Source organism: Penicillium expansum (assembly GCF_000769745.1).
Source record: "Penicillium expansum strain MD-8 chromosome Unknown contig277, whole genome shotgun sequence".
NCBI lineage: Eukaryota > Fungi > Ascomycota > Eurotiomycetes > Eurotiales > Aspergillaceae > Penicillium > Penicillium expansum.
This window is the reverse complement of record NW_015971414.1, coordinates 1-19,899: the sequence shown is the minus strand read 5'-3', so window position 1 is coordinate 19,899 and position 19,899 is coordinate 1. Positions and strand designations below refer to the sequence as shown.

Below are 19,899 nucleotides of genomic sequence, written 5' to 3'. Positions count from 1 at the left end.
TAATAGTAATTGTTCATTCACAAAAGAATGCTAGAGTTTATATGGCAAATATCATCAATCCTAGGCTTTCCTAACTACGCAGTATATTGTATTAAGTCGTTTAAAAGACATTTTGTTACTAGCGCAAACTGATCGGCGGGATTTACATGGACAAAATTGTTGCCAGGGGTAGTACAACGACCCGGACGAACGCCGGCCAAAGTCGATCACGGGCCAAGTTGTTTGTGTTGTTTGGGATGTTTGGGATGTTTAGGATGTTTAGGATGTTCTTCCTGTCACATCGATAAAACTTTGACATTGGCTTCCAAGTACTGGTTATCAAATGGGGATGTTGGATGGTTGATCTCTTGGGATCCATGAAAGATAATGTAGGAATTGAGGTAGAAATTATGAATTAATTTATATTATCCTAATCGATCCTCTCAGCCATCTGTCTAGAAGGATCGATTAGGGTCAAAAGGAATGATCATTTGTGTACTAGGACAGAGCCCCACTAGGTCTTCGGACAGGAACCGAGGCTTTGGTTATGGTCTTGGAAGAAAACCTGTTTTTTCCACATCATTGCAGATATATTTACTCCGTATATTGTGCTCCATAGTTAACTATGTCACTTCCTATCACATGCTGTATGATCTTTCTTTGTTTGATTGCTTTGTTTGTTCATTCTTAGTCAGCACCTAGTATTTGCATGGTTTGCAGAAGTGGCTCTGGTATCTTGAACTAGCTGCATTCTTTCGATTAGGACCTAGTAAACCACAGTGACAAGCCTCCAGAGAACAGGGATCATAATCAATCTCATTTTTGAAAAAGAAAAAAAAGCTCACCGCAATATCTTGGCGAAGCGAACTGCTGGTCAAGCTTTGTTCTCGAAAGGAGAAACCCCCGAAACATGTGGACCTATTTCAATGATCAGCAGGGGTGTACGAGGTACGAATTTAACTACCGTTGATCGCTCGGGAATTGTTCCTGAAAAGGTACTAGGTTCAGCTGTCTGCGGGTAGATCGCCATAAGCTAGTGGTGACTGGCACGGCGGCCAAGTTTTGACGGCTAACGGCTTTGGTAAAAATGGAGAACACTGCGAACAATGGGGTTGTTCAGGGGAAAACGGTGTATAAAAACCGAATGGCCTCTTTTGGAAGGCCAACTCACTCATAGTCATTCTTTATCAACATGATTCTTTCTTATATCTTTGGCCTGCTGGTCGCCACGTCCGGCCTGGCCAAGGCCGTTAACATCACCGGGTATGAATATGTTGTTGTTGGTTCCGGTGCTGGTGGTGGTCCTCTGGCCGCCCGTCTCGCTTTGGCTGGCCACAAGACACTACTCCTTGAGGCCGGTGATGACCAGGGTGAAAACTACAACTACACCATCCCTGCGTACTCTGCCAGGGCCTCCGAGGACGAGAAGCTTGCGTGGAATTTCTTCGTTCACCACTACGAAAATGAGGAACGCCAGGCTCGCGATTGGAAGGCTAGCTACGACACGCCTGATGGCGGGATATACACCGGCCTGAACCCTCCCGAGGGCTCGACCTTGAAGGGAACCCTGTATCCTCGTACAGGTACCCTCGGTGGTTGCACTGCCCACAACGCCTTGATTGCAGTCTACCCCCACCAGTCTGACTTTGAATACATTGAGACTATCACCGGTGATAACTCTTGGACACCTGAAAACATGCGCAAATACTACGTTAAGCTAGAGAACAACGGTTATTCGCTTCCCGCAGCAAAGGGTCACGGTTACGACGGCTGGTTGTCGACCGAAACCGCGCCCCTCAGCATTGTGTTGAAGGATACCCAGCTGCTGAGCATGCTCACCGGAGGTGCCTTTGCGCTCGGTAACTTTACCGATCACCTTATGAACATTGGCACTCTGCTACTTGGGGATGCCAATGCTGATAAGAAGACCCGTGACACCGAGCCCGGCTACTACCAGATTCCTATTGCTACCGATGATGCCCACCGCAATGGTCCCCGCGAGTTCATCATCGCTGTACGCGATGCCAAGAATGATGATGGCTCCAAGAAGTACCCTCTTGATGTCCGCATGAACACCCACGTCACCAAGGTGACCTTCGACGAGACTGAAAGCCCACCCCGCGCCACTGGTGTGGAGTTCCTCGACGGTGAGCACCTCTACAAGGCCAGTCCTATGTCGAAATCTGCTCTTCCCGGTACTCCCGGTTCCGCCACCGCCTCCCGTGAAGTCATCGTTGCTGGCGGAGTATACAACTCTCCCCAGATCCTCAAACTCAGTGGTATTGGACCCGCCGAGGAACTTGAGAAGTTCGATATCAAGGTCATTAAGGATCTCCCTGGTGTCGGTACCAATCTACAGGACCACTATGAGATCTCTGTTCAGGGCAAGATCGAGAAGGACTTCTCCTGCTTGGACAAGTGCACCTTCAGCATTCGCGGCCAGGACGACCCTTGTATCAGTGATTGGGAGTCTCCTATCCTTGGCGACCGTGGTATCTACTCATCCCCCGGGCTCGCCGCCACTATGCTATACAAGAGTTCCACGGCCGGCGATGACTTCGACATTTTCGAATTCGGTGGCCCTGTCAACTTCCGTGGTTACTTCCCCGACTACAGCATCAACGCGACTGACGAACACAACTGGTTCACCTGGGCTATTCTCAAGGCTCACCCCCGCAACTCCGCCGGTACCGTCGCTCTGCAATCCGCTGATCCCCTTGATGTGCCCAAGATCACCTTCAATTACTTCGACACTGGTGTTGGCGACTACGATGCCGATCTCACTGCTCTCTACGAAGCCATCGAGCTTGCTCGTGACGCATTCAAGCGCCAGGTCGTCAACGTCACTGAGGTTCTCCCCGGTGCTGATGTCCAATCCAAGGAGGACATTAAGAATTATATCAAGGATGGCGCTTGGGGCCACCACGCCTCCTGCACTTGCCCTATTGGTGCTGATGATGACCCAAGGGCTGTGTTGGACTCCAAATTCCGTGTCCGCGGTGTCTCCGGTCTGCGTGTCGTTGATGCTTCCGTTTACCCCAAGATCCCTGGTACTTTCACCGCTGTGTCTACTTACATGGTTGCCGAGAAGGCTGCTGATGAGATTTTGAGCGAGCTTAAGGCTAGATCTTAATTCATTTTGAGTGTACTTATATATGTGGATTTTGGAGGTTTGATTCTTGTGGGTGGAAACAGTGCTTGGTGTTACCGCTACGAAGCCAGTTATTATTATGTATATTTAATCGATCATTTTTCAAATAGAAAAATCTTGTATATACTTCTGCGGAATCAGGTCATATCTCTTTTCTCACTCCGTCTAGCTTACTGGGGAATTGATTCGTTCGAGAATGATATGCTGTCTGATACTGAAACATTTAGGAAGTCTTCGCCTTAATACCAACGGTGAAGTTGAAAACCCGCATCCGATGGAACATTTACATACACTCGATAAATTGGCGTAGTTAGAGTGTAAAATCAGCCTAGGAAGTATGAATATGGAAGTAAAAGGTTAAATTTATATTGGCGTAGATATGGCAATATGATATGAGGAAATATACAAATCAATACTGTCATCCATACTTACAATAGTCTTCCATAAAAGTCTAGCGTAGCCCAGCACGCAGTGAAAAACAAAGACTCCAATTCCCCAGGGGTATCACAGCTATAATTTCTTATCCTTGTTGCTCATCTCGCACACGCCATCCACCTGACCACTCCTAGTATGTTAACATATACTCCTCTCCTACACGTAGCCTGATATATCCAACTATATGGCGTGGAAACCACGGCTTCCCGTCCGCTTAGCCATACTTAAGCCGGGCTGTGGGTTTTGTGCTTTGCGGGGGTCTAATAAGTATATTCCCTTTCGTTGTTCTCATGATCCCAGGCGCTATCGTCGGAGTCCTAATCACGGTCACCGGAAATTACAAGCCGCTGTTGATAATAGACTTCCTGCTTATGTCTATCGACATGGGACCGTTCATCATCCTGGAGAAGAACAGCAGCACTACGTGCTGGGCAGCATATCAAAGTCTGCTGGCTTTGGGATCCGGAATTGCCTTTATTGCCGCTCTTCCTACGATTTTAGCCAGTTTGCCAGAATTCGAAGTTGGGACAGCGACCTAGGCTTTTCTACGCGGTTTCGGATCCATTTGGGGTAATTCCCGCCGCCATCTTTAACACGCAGTTCACTAAGCTCGTCGGTCGCATTGCTAGCCCGCGTGTGCAGATTCTCCTTGTGAATGGCGGAGCATACAATCTCGCTAGCAGGCCATTTATTACATCTCTCAATGACACGCTCGTTATCAGGGTGTAAGTTGTGAGTGTTTATGTGGATAGCTTCAAACTTGTGTAGCATGTCGGAATTTCCTTTGCTGCTGTTGGTGTGCCTTTGACTTTCCTCGTCCGGAGTTTGGCGTTGCGCAACGAGCTAAAACTAAGTATGGATTTGAGGAAGAGAAAGAAGGGACTATCACGTAGGGCTCAGTTTAGTCTTATGCTCTGCACGGCTAAAATCTATACGCACCCAATGCTAAGATATTACTTCTCTTCGATGATCTCTTTATTCAAGAGACTACCAGTAATGTCTCACCCGCTATAGGGGGTGCGTGAGATATCTGAATGTTCTTCGCAGCTTTTTGAAGCAGGATTGTATTGGACAAAGATGAGACGTTTTTTGATGCGTTTAATGGAGGTCTTTTCTACGAACCGATAGTGTTTTGATGTTTTAGAGCTAGGCTGAAGTTTTATATGGGATGTATTTCCTAATAAATAGACCAAATGTTTACCTCAACTAAAGATGAGTTGTGCCATTACATGTAAAACAATCCTTTCAAAACTTCCACTGTTTTATCCAGTTCTCCATAAGGGGAGCATCAATTGCCCCCAATCGTTGCAGCGTCTTACTGGCAGCTTGAGTCTTAGTAGTCTCAGTCCATGGACCAGCCTCATCGGAAAATGAGATGGCTTTAAAAAAGTCGAGAATTTTGAGGGCGGGCTTATCCTGGAGATCGCTTTCCGTGGGATTTGTGAAACCCTCAAGAGTCTCGATCCATGTCTTGATATCAACCTGTTCCATGTCGAAGTACTTGGTCACAGCCGGGATAAGTGACGGCCATTCTGCGGCCCGAGGGTTTACGATATGGAAGGCTGCACATGGCTCATTATCCTCCGTTTCATGTCGAGTTCTGACGATGTCGATGATTACTTTCGCGGTTACGTCCTAAGTAATCCAGGTTTATTAGACTTTGATAAAGGAAATCAGCAGCCAAGATCATTCTTACCACTGGAACCCACTGCACAGAAACTGATCCCAATCCATTTGGAATCTGTCCGATAGTCTTGGATGTCGCAATCAAAGATGGCACCCACTCCTGCTTATTCCATATGCCCTTCTCCGTCGTGGGGCCTCCAATCTGGCCAACACGATGGATGCTGGTCGGCACACCACATCTGGCCGAGGCGGCAGCACAGATCCTCTCGGAGACATGCTTTGACTCTCCGTATCCCTGTCGGAGTGCTGAGCTGGGATCATTAAAGATCACCTCAGGTATTGAAGGACCTCTCTCCAAGCTGTAACCTTCAATGGTAGAGATAGACGAAATGAAATGAATGTGAGCTGACTTGTCGCTGGCGACGCTGAACTCTACAAGCCGACGCACACCTGCGATGTGGGGATTTTCAAAAGCCTCGACTCTGTGGTTAAAGTTCACCTTCCAGGCATTGTGAATAATAGTGTCCACCTCTTGCAGCATATGGTCATATTTTGCGTCGTCCAATCCAAATTTCTCGGCACCAAACTGAGCCTGGAGGAATTCCACTCGACGCGGGAATTTGTTAAAGGTGCGCAATCCCTTCTCGCGCAGACTTTGCAATTGCCTAGTTGCTGCATCATCTGATCGGTTGAGACAGTAGATCTTGGTAACGCTGAGATCACTCAGAAGCTCGTGAAGCAGGTAGGCTCCAAGTGAGCCAGTGGATCCAGTGAGAATTACTGCATGGCCTTTGCCAAAATCCTCGGTGTATTTTCCAATCAGCTCAGCGATTCTCGTTTTCCGGTCGCTATCACTCTCAATATTGGCTGCATCAGGAACCGCTTCGTTCCCTCGGAGAATATCGAGAATGTATCGAGACAGTTGTGCGATGGTAGGACGAGAGTAAAGTTGTGGGCTACCAAACACCGGGCCCAAACCAGGTCTAGCTGACTTTAGGGAGCCCTGAAGAACTTGGCCCAAATGGAGAGTTTGTAGGGAATCGAGGCCCGATGAGAAAATGTCGGCATTTTCATCAAAAGAAGGAACATCCAAGATCTCCGACACGGCTGCAGTTACATAGACAGTAATATCTTGATGCGTCGCATCTTTGGATATCTGGGCAACATCGACCTGATCGCCGCCAGCGTAGAGCGCATCGATCTCCTCTGCATAGTCACTAACCACGACACGTCGCTTAACAGTTCCCTTTGGTGTAAGTTGAAATGGCTTTTCCTGAGATGACACTCCGACACGATTTTTCATAAGTTGGGCATGCCCCGGGGCGGACTCGTTGGCCTTCTTGATATTCACCCAGATCTCATCGATCAATGCGTTAGGCTCACCACTCCATGAAGACCAATTGGGCTCAATAATGGCACCGGACTGAAAGCGGCCTTGGCCAACAACGAGTGTTCGAGCAACAAGTGGGTGGGTGGAGATGATCTCCTCCATCGTAGTAGGATTGAACTTCTCTCCGTTGCTCAAAACAATTACATCATCGTGGCGTCCAGAATACAGCCATAGCCCTTGCTTTTCTGGATGAGGAACAAATAGATCACCGGTTTTGTATTCATCCTTATCGGGGTATGTGTGGAAGACAGCGTGAGCCACTCGGCCCTCCCCACGGGGGACGACGAGCTCGAAGAAGCCGTCGCCGGCGTCACGCATGTCAAATCCAGCATTGGGATTCCATTCGAGATACTGCCAGTCACTTTTGTCTTGGTGCTTCATCGCTCCAAATACCGCATTTTCACTTGACCCTAGGACCGACTGGAGGTGGGTTATCTCGGAAATGCGATCGCCGATTTCCTGTGCCAAGGGTGCTCCTCCAAATGCAACAAAGGTGAACCAGGACAAAGACTGCATACCGAGCTCAGATTGACTGAGCTCCTCCAATACAGAAGGTGCAATGATAGATGTCTCAGGATGGGTGTCCGTAACAATCTGAGCCAGAAGCTCTGCCGTCAGGGGCTTCTCGGGGCTCAGCACAAATGGTGTCGCAAAGAGGATAGGTTGCATAATACTTAGAATACCCATGAAGTGAAAGAAAGGGCTCATCACAAACATCAGTTTACCTCTTTCTGCTATGGCCACCAGGCTGCTTTCTCGGTTCTCGGGAAGGGGCAGAAGACCGGTTTGCTCAAGTGCGAGGAAATACCCGTTGGTCATTGGAATTGGCTTTGGGAGGCCTGCCACGAAAAGGACGTGTTAGAGAAGATTTGTTCTCGGTTGAGCCAAGGATATGTACAACAATATGCACTCACCGGTTGTACCAGAGCTGTGGATGTAAACTGCGATGCGATCTTCTGAATCCTCTGCAGGCTCCTTTACCACGGGCGCAGGGGCTGAGCTACTATCGAACAGCTCCCACAAACCTGGTGCCACCCATGCTTTCAATGACGGGTTCGCCCCTTTCAACTCTTCAATCTGTTTACTTCGCTCGGGACTATACACAGACTTGGAACACCCAGTAGTACCGAGGAGATGGCTTGAGGCCGATTCCGAGTTTCGAGGGGAGAGAAGCAGCGCCTATATCATGGTCAACAACCTTGTAATAACCTGAAGGTTTGAATTTCGTACTGTGTGTCTGAGTCTCATGCATGCAAACATGAATGCGCAATATCGAACATCGTTGGCTCCCATATATGCCAGAGTTTGCGGTGCATCGGAAGATGCGACATTTTCCTGGATCCAAAGAGCCATCCGATTAATGGCACTCCCCAGGTCTGCAAAGGTAATAGTTCTCCATCCTTGAAAAATATCCGAGGAGACAGGGTGAACACAATAGAGCTGGTCGGGTTTCTTCTGGGCCGTGGTATCAAAGATCTGCAAAGGAGAACGTTGGGGAGTGACAGATCCCATTTTGACTAGAATTCAAACAGACCCAAATGAAGCTTGACCGATAACCAATTGTTCTCTGGGGGCTGCTCAATATATATTCAATGATTCTATGCAGATCCAGTTCACGAACATCCACTTGCATCGCCAATTTCAGCTCCTCCGTACCACACGACAACATGCGTGATGAGAGCACAGCTGCATCTATAGGTCTCGTCACAAAGAGGGGTATGCATATCTGGAGAGTACATACATATACTCTGTACCCCGTAAATAAGATGGAGATTTTCAGATGGTCGGATCTTCATTGGTTGATGCTCGTAATACCTCGGAAATCTGATGCACCTCAAGTTAGATCTATTCAGATTTTCAGCTTGCACAGTCACATGAACACGCGCCCAAATGCAGTTGTGATTGGTTGTTCATGCATGGGGTGTCAACAAAACTTTAATCCATGTACCTAGGTTCAGCTATATGCTTTGTACGCCATCCGTGGATAGCATGAGAAACTATAATATAAATACCTAGAAATTGCGGTGAGAGACCACTTCTGCTCCTCCAATTCTAGAAACCTTCAACCTTGAGAAGATTAGAGGCTGGGGTGTATTGATTGTTCAGGCAATTTCCTACCTATTTTATGCATGGGCAATTCATTCACCCTGTACGAAGTACCTAGAGGAAATAGGCTTAACTATGTACGTGTTGCTCCAGCTGAAGAACTCCCCACAAATTGTGTAGTATCATGCAGCATGGTGCGCCAGTGGTATATGTAGACTAAAGAATGCATATCTGTATTTCGTAAATAGTACGGGGCGTAGCTGAATCCTTCTTCTGCGTTAATGCAACACGATCGTGCTCTTTGATTACTCTCCCTAGCTAAACTAATGTGCGAACTCATCTAGTATGTCTCTTCTTTGTCTCGGTCATGATTCAGACTCTCCACGCTATTAGCCACATTTTATGGTATGGTTGGCTGAACCATAGGCCAAGCACTGATTGGCTTGTGTCAAAACGATACAAAGTGATATCAGCGAAACTGTTGTGATGAAATGGGAAAAGTGAGGCAAGGCGGGCCTCAGTCTGATATTTCTGCCTGAGGCAGCAGTGCCGCAGCTGAGGGTAAATCAGTCTAGTTCACAAGTATGTTCCTTGTCTAGTCTTTGTCTTTTTTTGGAGGTACATTTCATATATGTTCTTTTTCTTTGGATGTTTCACCCCTTGTTGATGTTCTAGCTATGTACAAGGGCAAAAGGATGTACCTGGACAATAGAGAATCTGAGCGGAGAAAATGAAGTAAATATGACTAGAGTACCTCACAATTCCATCTTCCTATCATCCATAGAAGATTTGACGTTTGAGTTTCATATACTCCGTACGTAAAGTATACAATACAACATACTCTAAACATAAGAGTGAAACAGGGCGCCTGGGCAACGCCGAACGCCACAAATCATGCGACCCGCTTGATCCTTTCGCCCGGCGCGGACTGAAAAGCTTCATCGGCTGTCAAGACTCTGCTTCTACTGTCAAGCCTCAGTGCTCAGTCATCAAGTTTCAACGTCGCACATACCACTACGCATACCAACTGAAGAGGAGAGAATACATAGTTTATCCACAAAGGGAGCGTGTGAGTTCAAGGCGAAATGGGCACTTTCATCCAGAAGGGCGAGAAAAATATCTACAAAGATAATTTAATTGATAAAGGAAATGTTACGAAAGCTCCTTAGGAGTCCCAACAACAGACCTATGGGTCTGATATAGCGTATAGTGCGAGGGACCATCCTGCGACTGATCATTCAACGACCCTCCATCCGCTGATCCTGGTCTTTGGTCCAATTGCGTGAGCGGAAATTCACTATCCATCTCATCCATGCCATGCACCCGTTTCCCCGTACTGTTCTTGCTGAGGACGGCTCCCGTTGACGGCTGCGTCGAGTATGCAGCACGGGCACTGGAGAATAGGGACGGGAAGGCGGCCTTAAGAATCGGCCGGAGCATGGGCGCGCAGGAATTTGAAATGGCAAGAGCAGGCTCCGTGACACTCCAGAAAGCAGCCCAGATCATCGAGTATGACAGATCGGTAAAATCGACCGTAGTGAGAACATGGATGCGGATGATGGTAATGGAGGAAATACTGCGGTACTCGTTAAAACTTTGCGATTGATAATCTCGGTTGGGAGGTAGGGGTAACGGAGAAAAGAAAGGGGAAAACGCACAAGATACCCAATCCAAAGATTCCGACCACGGCCAGCTTAGTCGCGAGAGACATTTGCAATTTCCAAACAAAGCGAATTGGCAATGCCATGATCATCACATCGGTGAGAAGATTAAAGGCTCCAATCGTCGAAAATGCCACATTCTGACTCGCACAATGACCGGGCAGTGTTGGGTTCCAGTTCTTCTCGAAGGGTGTGCAGATCAGGAAAATTTGGAGCATACTCCCAGTCCAGTATGCGCCCGCGCAGCCCATACAGATCCACGTCAGGATGCGGAATTCCTTGGACACAAAGATGCGCAGGTAGAAGGTGAGATAAGAGAATTTAGCCAAGACCATAGCATTGTAGTAGACGATTTGGTAGACCATAAGCATTTTAGCGATCAATACGGCATTCTCCGGCGGAATAGCCGTGATATGGTGTCGCATCCCGACCCGAGCATAGTGGAACTGCATCGCAAGCATTCCATATGTGTGAAATAACCCCGCGACGCAGCATGCATCGTCCCATCCTATATGGTTCTTTCGGATTCGTCGGGAGACACCACGCAATATTACCAGGAGGGTGGCGAGGGCGACAAGGATTGTGTTGGCGATGAGCTGGTCGCGCACGATGTGGAAGGTGAAAACATTGTATAATTTCATTTTCCCATTAATTTATCAGTTTGAAATTATGGCGTATGTTGTACACTTTATACAGCATAGAATATTAAAGGCGAATGAACTTGAAGAACCGAGAATAGCTCCCAGTCCGCTACCAGTCCGAGGGTAACAAAACCGGTTGTCTCCATGGAGTGTACAAAGTACTATGCATTAGGGTTTCCGACTAGCTATCAATTGGCCAAACAAAAGGATCAGCAGGAGGTTATGGGCCGTCATAGCGGCCCGTTTTTTTAGACCGAAATTAATTTACCAGACTAGGACTTGAAGGCTGAAGAAATTGACTGTCATTGGAAAGAACATCAACTAGTTCAACTAGTTGAAGCCAAGTCAAACTTGCAAAGACCATTTTCCCTATTGTCTCCATTGCCTCGGTTATTAACAAATAGGATACCGCCTCACCTGTTTCTAGAGTGGATCCTCTAGCTTCACTGAGGGGTATGAGCGATTCTCTGAGCAAATGACTTTATACCCTGCCATGCCAGTCCGGTCGAGAACTACGGCATGTGGTTACTTTTTTTTGTTAGTAATACCAATACTAATAATCATTGGTCATCAACTGTCAGTATGTATATCATAGCTTCTTCATTAATTAATTATTTGTGTGGATTTGAAAGAATAACATATTTATGACTGGCGTGCATGCATTAGCGGAGTTCTCGGCCGAGCTGGCGCGGCAGGGTATGGAGTACGGAGCTAACAAGATATGTAACGGCTAACTTGAAGCTAACAGAATATGGGAATTCTGTACTCCTTACTCCGCTGTCAGTCAATCAGTCAATCAGTCGTCAGTCCACTCTTGATCCTCCCGAAATATTTCTATAATTGTCACTTCCCCTCCATAGTAATTGAAACTTGGTAAACTACAACATGGATGACTACGACTATATCATCATCGGCGCAGGAATCGGCGGTCTCGTTTTGGCAAATCGTCTAAGCCAAGATGCTGCCATCAAGGTCCTCCTCATTGAAGCTGGCGCCAATCGGATGGGGGATCCTCGTATCGAGACCCCTGGGTTTTTGGCCACGATGTATGGCAACCCGGACTTTGACTGGGATTACATGAGTGTTCCGCAGGTATGCCTTCCCTACATATCACCTTCTCGTACTTAAAGCCAATACATAAATAGATTCATGCAAAAAACCGACAAATCGGCCAGCCCCGCGGTCGCGTCGTGGGCGGCTCCTCCGCATTGAATTTCTCCGCGGTTGTATACCCTACCGCATCAAACTTTGATTCATGGCAAGCGCTGGGAAATGACGGCTGGGGCGCCAAGGACATGGCCCCCTATCTTCGGAAATTCCACTCGTATACTGCACCCAGCGAGGCCACAGCAGAACTACTCGGTACAGGCCGGTACATGAAAGTCGATAACCAAGGATCCGATGGCCCTGTCCCCGTATCTCTACCAGATGTGTATGGGCCATTCAATAAGGCCTGGAACGAGACATTTGCGAAATTGGGTTGGGAAACCGATGCCGATCCTCTTGATGGCCACAAACTGGGCGCTTTTACTTGTCCACTAAGCGTCGATGGCAAGACGGGGGCAAGAGGGTACGCAGCGGCATACTACTCCCCCGAGGTCGCGGCGCGGCCGAACCTACGACTGCTCGCAGAAACGATGGTGGAGCGAATCCTCTTCGTCCAACAAGACGGAAGTGTCATCGCGACAGGTGTGCAAGTCAAGACCCAAGACAGTTCATACGAGATCAAGGCAAAGAAAGAAGTTATCCTCTGCGCAGGCAGCCTGAACTCCCCTCAGCTGCTCGAGCTCTCGGGAATTGGCAGTGCAGATCTGCTCCAGACCCACGACATTCCGGTGATTATCGACAACCCCGCCGTAGGTGAGAACCTCCAAGATCACAGTATCGCCAGCATCAACTTCGAGATCGCCGATGGCCAGGTCTCGGGCGATATCCTGCGCGATCCAAACGTCGTCCAGGCACTCATCAAGCTCTATGAGGAGACGCGTGGAGGCCCTCTCGCAGGCATGCCCCTCAGCATGGCCTATCTCCCGTTAGTGGATGGAACAGGCGCCGTGCCGAAGGAAGAAATCAACGCCATGCTCTCCAAATATCTCAATGACGATGACACCCCAACCAACCTGCAAGCGCAGTATTCTCACATCCGCAAGATGCTCCTCCAAAGCGATGACCCCTCCTCGCACTACCTCTTCCTTCCTGCCCAGCTCCACATGAACCCGGGCAAAACAACCCTCACGGATGTGCTAGCCAAAACTCTTCCGGAGAATTACGTCTCCATCATGTTGCTGCACAACCACCCCTTCTCACGCGGTTCGGTCCACATTTCCTCCGGAAAGAGTGAAGATAAGCCCACCTACGACCCTAACCTGCTATCCCACCCGCTCGATCTAGAGATCATGGCCCGGCAGTTGCAGTTCATTGACCGCATTGCCGATACTGCGCCATTCTCTACTCTCCTTAAGGCCGGGAAACGTATGCCTGAAAATACAACCGGTTTGAGCGATCTTGACCATGCGAAGGATATCGTTAAGGATCGCTTGTATACGTGTTTCCACCCCGCAGGCTCTTGTGCCATGCTGCCGAAGGAGATCGGGGGTGTTGTGGATTCTGAGCTGAAGGTTTACGGAACAAAGAATTTGAGGGTTGTTGATGCTAGCGTCTTCCCGCTTGAGCCTAGTGGTAATATTCAGGCTACTATTTATGCGGTTGCGGAGCGGGCGGCGGATTTGATTAATCCTAGAAGTTAGAGCCGGGTTTGAGGTTTTATATTGCATGGGGGCAAGGTATAGGACATGACCTCTGTCGTGAATATCTCCCTGATAGGACATGTTCATTCCGCTCGATTGTATATAAGCAAATTGAAACTATAGCATTACAGAATGTGGGTCTAGAAAGGTCTCTTGAAGCATTAAAACGTGACATCTCCCCCTGTGCAAACCTCTCTTGGCAGGGATAAACCTTCAGAAATTCTATCAACCCTCCATCTATCAAGATCCTAATTTTCATGAACCCGCACCGGCTTCACCTAGCCACTCTTCATCTCTACTACGTCGACGCCCACTATCTGTCTCCCGGCCGAGCTTCAACGCCTTCCAGTTATCTCAAACGTATGCAATTCTCTATCGATGCATACTTTACAACTCTGTACATAGTCACCTCGCCTATGCACAGCCACAGAAACCAGTTCAACCCCAATATTTTCATTTCGTGCTGAGGTCTACATCATGGTTTCTTGGTCATATAGTGCCAAATCAACCTAGCTTCTTCAATAATCTAATCCCACAAGAAACTACGCATTTCAGGGTCTCCTTGTCCGCATACCTCTCCCAACATCATCACAGGCTCGGCTGAGGTGGAGCTGCGGCAAAGCGAGCACGAAGCTTCAAACTGGTCCTAGGTAGGGATTGATAAAAAGACGAGGCTATGAGATCTAGTACGGGGTAAGTTCAATTCTCAGGGTGGAAAATTAATGCTTAAAAAGCTAACCATAGCAACGGGAACCAACGGGTTGCATATGTCCCCCTTTTGCTGCCCAGGCGTGTGTTGGCACGGAAAAACTCCTCATCCGAGTTTGCTCCGCCGCATCGCAGAAGGTTTCCATGGTTGAACCGGTCGGCTCGGGCCGACAATTCAACCGACAATTCTAAATTGGACAGTCCAGAAATCGGGAGAGCGGGATCATAGAATCAATATTTTCAGACGTAGGCTTGGTTTCAATATTGAGGCTTCTACTGTTGATGAAATCTTGTCTTACCTGAGATATGTCTCTATCTGCGCATGGCTTCTGGCAAGAGCGAATAATGATTGGTCCTATATACTGCGCTAAAATGCACACCTTCATTTGGGCGTACTTACGGCGGTTACAATTACCCCTCTTGAAGTCAGCCTCGATGGATTTTTGACTCTTACAACCTACTATCTCAAACCCAAACTTTATTGACAGAAATATTTCCCTCGTTGTATCCACTTTGCTCAATGGATGGACTTTCATCTGCAACTAGCGTTATCGCGGTCATCCAACTAACGGGGAGTATTGTGAAAATTTGCGGGAGCTACATTCAGGAAGCGAAAAATGCTAGAGACGAAATTCTTGAGCTACAGCAAGCGGTGACGGATCTCGAAGGAGTCCTCCGAGAGCTGAATGTGCTCCTCCAAAGCCCCAACGGATCCAAGCTCTCTAGCTCTCAGACCCTCGCCAGCTCTATTACTCGTTGCCGTTCAACCCTGGAGGCCTTGGAAGAGATCCTTCAGCCAGGGAGACGAAAGCAGGCTATGAGAAGACTAGGGCTTCGCGCGCTAGCCTGGCCCATCAAACGGAAGCAGGCGAAAGGAATCGCATCGGATCTTCAGGAATATAAATCAACCTTCACATTATCCTTGCAAATTGACCAAATTTAGGTGCCCCAACCAGTGACTAGCAGTTAGCTGACACCTATTTAGAACTGTCGTCACCGCTGTGCGCCAGACTACCGACCGAATCGACTATAGTACAAGCCTAGGCCAATTGTCGATTGCACAGGGGGCTGAGTTCGACTCATATGCGATCCAGCATGAAGATTATTGTCTCCCAGGCACCAGAATAGATCTCCTTCGTCAAATTAAGGAATGGGCTAGTTCGCCGACCGGGAAGGGCATTTTCTGGTTGAATGGCAAAGCAGGGACTGGCAAATCAACCATCTCGAGAACGATGACACAAACTTTGAACAAAGCCAATCTACTCGGAGCGAACTTCTTCTTCAAAAGGGGTGAAGGGGACCGGGGGAATGCAATGAAGCTATTGCCTACAATTACAAGACAACTAGTAAGGAGCATTCCCGGGCTTTTCCCCGGTGTCCAGAAAGCACTTCAAGACGACCCCGATATTGCAAAAAGAGGACTGAAGGAACAGTTTGATAAACTGCTTCTTGAGCCACTCTATAGCTTAGTTTCATCCACTCTGCCAACTGTGGTGATAGTGATCGACGCACTGGATGAATGTGATTCGGATGATGATATGAGACTCATACTCGGATTGCTATCACAACTTCAGAAGCTAGAGGCTGTCTATGTGCGTGTCTTCTTAACCAGCAGACCTGAATGGCCAATCTTCCAAGAATTCTCAAGGATGCCAGATGAACACGAAGACCTGATCCTTCATGAAATTCCTAAGCCAGTGAAAGAGCAAGATATATCCTTATTCTTAAAGCACCGACTTTCAGCTATACAAACGGATCGCTCCTTGCCTGTCGACTGGCCTGGAATGACTAATTTTCAATACCTAGTGACATTGTCTGTGCCATTGTTTATTTTCGCAGCTACCATATGTCGTATACTTGAGGACCCCTATTGGGACCCAAAGGATAGTCTCAAGGAAATATTAGCACATGAAAACGATACATCTAAGCTTGATGGGACGTACCTTCCTGTGCTCAAACAGCTTCTCGCCAAGCAAGGCGGGAAACAGAAAAAGCAAATGATTAGTCAATTTCAGCAAGTGGTTGGTGCAATCGTGGTACTAGAGAGTCCCCTCTCCGTCATCTCACTTTCGAATCTTATTGGCCTCCCTCATAATCTTGTCAATCTCAGACTAAAGCCACTACACTCGGTTCTGAGTGTACCAGATGATGATAATTTACCAGTACGGCTCTTCCATCTGTCATTCCGAGACTATCTTCTTGATCCGGAGACACGCAACAAGACGCCACTTTGGGTAGATGAGAAGAAAGTGCACTATACGTTGACCACTCAGTGCCTCCTTGTGTGTCAAAATTTAAGAAGGAACATATGTGAACTACCAAGTGATGCAACACAACGTGCGGATATTGATCAGAAGACTATCAATCACTATCTTTCTCCAGAATTGCAGTACTCTTGTCGATATTGGGCACATCATCTGGTGAAATCCACAGAATTGCATTGTTTGATGCATGATACTCTTTTGTTTCTCCAGACGCATTTTCTACATTGGATGGAAGCAATGAACCTATTAGGTCTCGGACCAGAAGTGGTGGGGATCATTAACCTTTTACAGACAGGCCTACCTGTAAGTTGCTCTGATGGTTCTATATTTTAGCTTTCACTGATATATATGCTTAACTAGAGCAATCATAATACAATATCAGAGTTTCTATATGACGCCAAACGCTTTGTTCTGAAAACCCACCAGATGGCTGATGAATTGCCACTCCAAATTTACTGCTCGGGGCTTGTATTTGCCCCCTTAAATTCAATAATTCGGAAACAATTTGAAGCAAATCTTCCTCGGTGTATATCTCAGATGCCATGTGTCGAGAATACGTGGGGTGCAGAATTGCAGGCCTGGAAGGCCTGTCGATCTGTTGTTAAGTCGGTGGCATTCTCGCCTGACGGCCGCCTAGCCTCCGGCTGCCATAACGGCATGGTATGGCTCTGGGATACTGCGACAGTGCTACAGCAGACTCTTAAGGCCGGTGCTAATGTGGTCTCGGTGGTATTCTCGCCCGACGGCGGTCAACTAGCCGCTGGGGTGAGACACCAGAACCATATGGTGGAGCTCTGGAATATTACGACAGGGGTCCTGCAACTTAGTCTCGGTGGCTATCCAAATGGTCCAATCTCAGTGGCATTCTCGCCCGACGGCCGCCTAGCCTCCGGCTCCGGCGATGGTATAGTCCGGTTCTGGGACACCGCGACAGGGGCCCTACAACGGACTCTCGAGGGCCATTCAGCTGGTGTGACCTCGCTGTCATTCTCGCCCGATGGTCTTCTAGCCTCCGGGTCCGACGATAACACAATCAAAATCTGGAACACTGCAACAGGGGCCCTACAATGGACTCTCGAGGGCCATTCAGCTAGTGTGACCTCGCTGTCATTCTCGCCCGACGGTCTTGTAGCCTCCGGGTCCGACGATAACACGATCAAACTCTGGAACACTGCGACAGGGGCCCTAAAACAAACTCTCGAGGGCCATTCAGCTGGTGTGACCTCGCTGGCATTCTCACCCGACGGTCGGCTAGCCTCCGGCTCCCAAGACCGCACGGTCCGGCTCTGGGACGCCACAATATGGGTCCTACAACAGACTCTCGGAAGTCATACAGCTGGTGTGACCTCGGTTGCATTCTCGCCCGACGGCCGCCTGGCCTCTGGCTCTGAAGATGCCACAGTCAAGCTCTGGGACACCGCGATAGGGGACCTACAACGGCGTTTAAAGGACTATTCAGGCACACCTGAGAAAATGCTATTCTCTTTCGACGGCCGCCTGCTAGCCTGTGCCTATGATAACGACATAGTCCGCCTCTGGGATTCCGCGACAGGGGCTCTACAACACACTCTCGAGGGCCATCTACAGTCATCTACCCCAGGAAACTTGACCTTCTCATCCGATGACCGCCTACTAGCATCCGGCAATGCTAGCTGCACACTCCGGCTTTGGGACACCACCACAGGGGTCCTACAACAGACTCTTGAGGGCTATTGGGGCGTATTCTCGTCCGACGATCGTCTCATGGCCTTTCCCTCCTCTAAGTACATAGTTGCCCCCTTCGAGCACAAAGTTCGACTCTGGGACATCCCCAGAGGGGTCCTACGACATACTTTCGAGGGCCATTCAGACGAAATTAACTCGGTTTCCTTCTCGCCAGATGGCGGGCTACTAGTCTCCGGCTCGCGTGACCGCACAGTTAGACTCTGGGATACTGTAACAGGGATTCTACGTCATACTCTCGTGCATATACAGATGGTTAGTGTGGTGACATTCTCCCCCAACGGCCGCCTAGTAGTCACAAGCTGCTATGGCCGCACGGTTCGACTCTGGGACACAGTAACTGGTACCCTACAACAGACTCTCGAGGGTTTTGACTGGCCCGTTTCATCTTTCGCATTTTCGTCCGACCGTCACGTACTAGCCTGCGCCTTCGGTATCGCCCTTGGCTATACAGTTCAACTCTGGAACACTTCGACATACACAATACAACAGACCTGGAGAACCGTGGAAATGGTGAAGAATATTAAATTTTCTAATAACGACTCATGTCTAAAAACCGATACGGAATTCTTCGATTTTCAGTCCAGAAGTGGGGATCATACATCCGAGTCATCTCAGTCGAGTCCAATAATATCATTGGATGGGCAACAGTGGATAATACTGAATGGAGAGAAATTCTTATACCTCCCTCCTGAAGCTGTGGCTTATAAATCGGCGGTTAAAGGGAATACACTTGCCATATCATCCAGGTCGGGGCGCGTTTGTTTCATGAAATTTCGATAATAGTGCATATCCAATGATTTCAATCATCTTGATGTCCGTACCTTCCAACACAACTCTTGCAATTTAGAATTATGATCGCTGAACCAGTCGTATCCTTCCTATCCATTCACCTTGTATCTAATATTCGTGTGGTTCCATAATCAACAGATGACAATATAGATACTAACGATATTTTTGGGGCTTCTATGAGCAAGGATGTGTACCTCACTGCAAGGATATTGCATTCTTTGCTTAGAAAGGTACGCATGCTCCCAAATATTACCTGGTTCATTAGACACCTATGTATGTGTAGGATAGTTATTGAGTATTTTTGTAGTAATGCACCTTTAAGAATTGAGTCCATCGCCCAACAGCAACCCAGGTGATATCGAACATTATGCACTTTATAACACAAGCCTCATGACCCTGCTACCAAGTTTCTTTCTAGCAGAAACAGATGCCACCATAGTCGTGTAAAGATACCTAATGCTAGGGCGTATGAAAGTTTTGCGTAGCAGCGTACTTAAACTAGATTAAATAACCAGGAAATATCTCAATCTACGATTCAAGAATTACCTAGAGAACCAGAAAGACCGATATTTGTAGTTAATTAATAAGCATGAGAAGTACTTCATGTGTGGATATATTTTAAATATATATCTCGGAGTATATATCGTATATCTAGAGAATTTAAAAAGCAAAGTAGATCGAGTTACTTACATGGCAATCTCCCACCGGATCATTCAGGACACATGGTGAATGCCCTG

The 19,899-nt window shown here is 47.9% G+C and overlaps 6 protein-coding genes across 6 annotated transcripts; 4 read left to right on the top strand and 2 right to left on the bottom strand.

The window, feature by feature from the left end:
* Positions 1–1,171: 1,171 nt before the first annotated feature.
* PEX2_083910 (GMC family oxidoreductase) lies at positions 1,172–3,112 on the top strand (the record flags this gene model as incomplete). Its single annotated transcript, XM_016745661.1, has 1 exon — positions 1,172–3,112. The coding sequence occupies one exon, from the start codon at positions 1,172–1,174 to the stop codon at positions 3,110–3,112; it is 1,941 nt and encodes a 646-aa protein (XP_016595393.1).
* A 1,698-nt stretch (positions 3,113–4,810) lies between these two features.
* Positions 4,811–8,093, bottom strand: PEX2_083900 (Male sterility, NAD-binding; the record flags this gene model as incomplete). Its single annotated transcript, XM_016745660.1, has 4 exons — positions 4,811–5,200; positions 5,262–7,420; positions 7,496–7,760; positions 7,812–8,093. The coding sequence occupies 4 exons, from the start codon at positions 8,091–8,093 to the stop codon at positions 4,811–4,813; spliced, it is 3,096 nt and encodes a 1,031-aa protein (XP_016595392.1).
* A 1,686-nt stretch (positions 8,094–9,779) lies between these two features.
* Positions 9,780–10,929, bottom strand: PEX2_083890 (uncharacterized protein; the record flags this gene model as incomplete). The annotated part of the gene is made up of 2 exons (XM_016745659.1): positions 9,780–10,203; positions 10,286–10,929. The coding sequence occupies 2 exons, from the start codon at positions 10,927–10,929 to the stop codon at positions 9,780–9,782; spliced, it is 1,068 nt and encodes a 355-aa protein (XP_016595391.1).
* An 885-nt stretch (positions 10,930–11,814) lies between these two features.
* PEX2_083880 (GMC family oxidoreductase) lies at positions 11,815–13,676 on the top strand (the record flags this gene model as incomplete). Its single annotated transcript, XM_016745658.1, has 2 exons — positions 11,815–12,021; positions 12,075–13,676. The coding sequence occupies 2 exons, from the start codon at positions 11,815–11,817 to the stop codon at positions 13,674–13,676; spliced, it is 1,809 nt and encodes a 602-aa protein (XP_016595390.1).
* A 1,228-nt stretch (positions 13,677–14,904) lies between these two features.
* Positions 14,905–15,327, top strand: PEX2_083870 (uncharacterized protein; the record flags this gene model as incomplete). The annotated part of the gene is made up of 1 exon (XM_016745657.1): positions 14,905–15,327. One exon carries the CDS (start codon positions 14,905–14,907, stop codon positions 15,325–15,327), a length of 423 nt encoding a protein of 140 aa, XP_016595389.1.
* Positions 15,328–17,185: 1,858 nt separating this feature from the next.
* On the top strand, positions 17,186–18,897 carry PEX2_083860 (WD40 repeat domain-containing protein; the record flags this gene model as incomplete). Its single annotated transcript, XM_016745656.1, has 2 exons — positions 17,186–18,803; positions 18,863–18,897. The coding sequence occupies 2 exons, from the start codon at positions 17,186–17,188 to the stop codon at positions 18,895–18,897; spliced, it is 1,653 nt and encodes a 550-aa protein (XP_016595388.1).
* Positions 18,898–19,899: the final 1,002 nt, after the last annotated feature.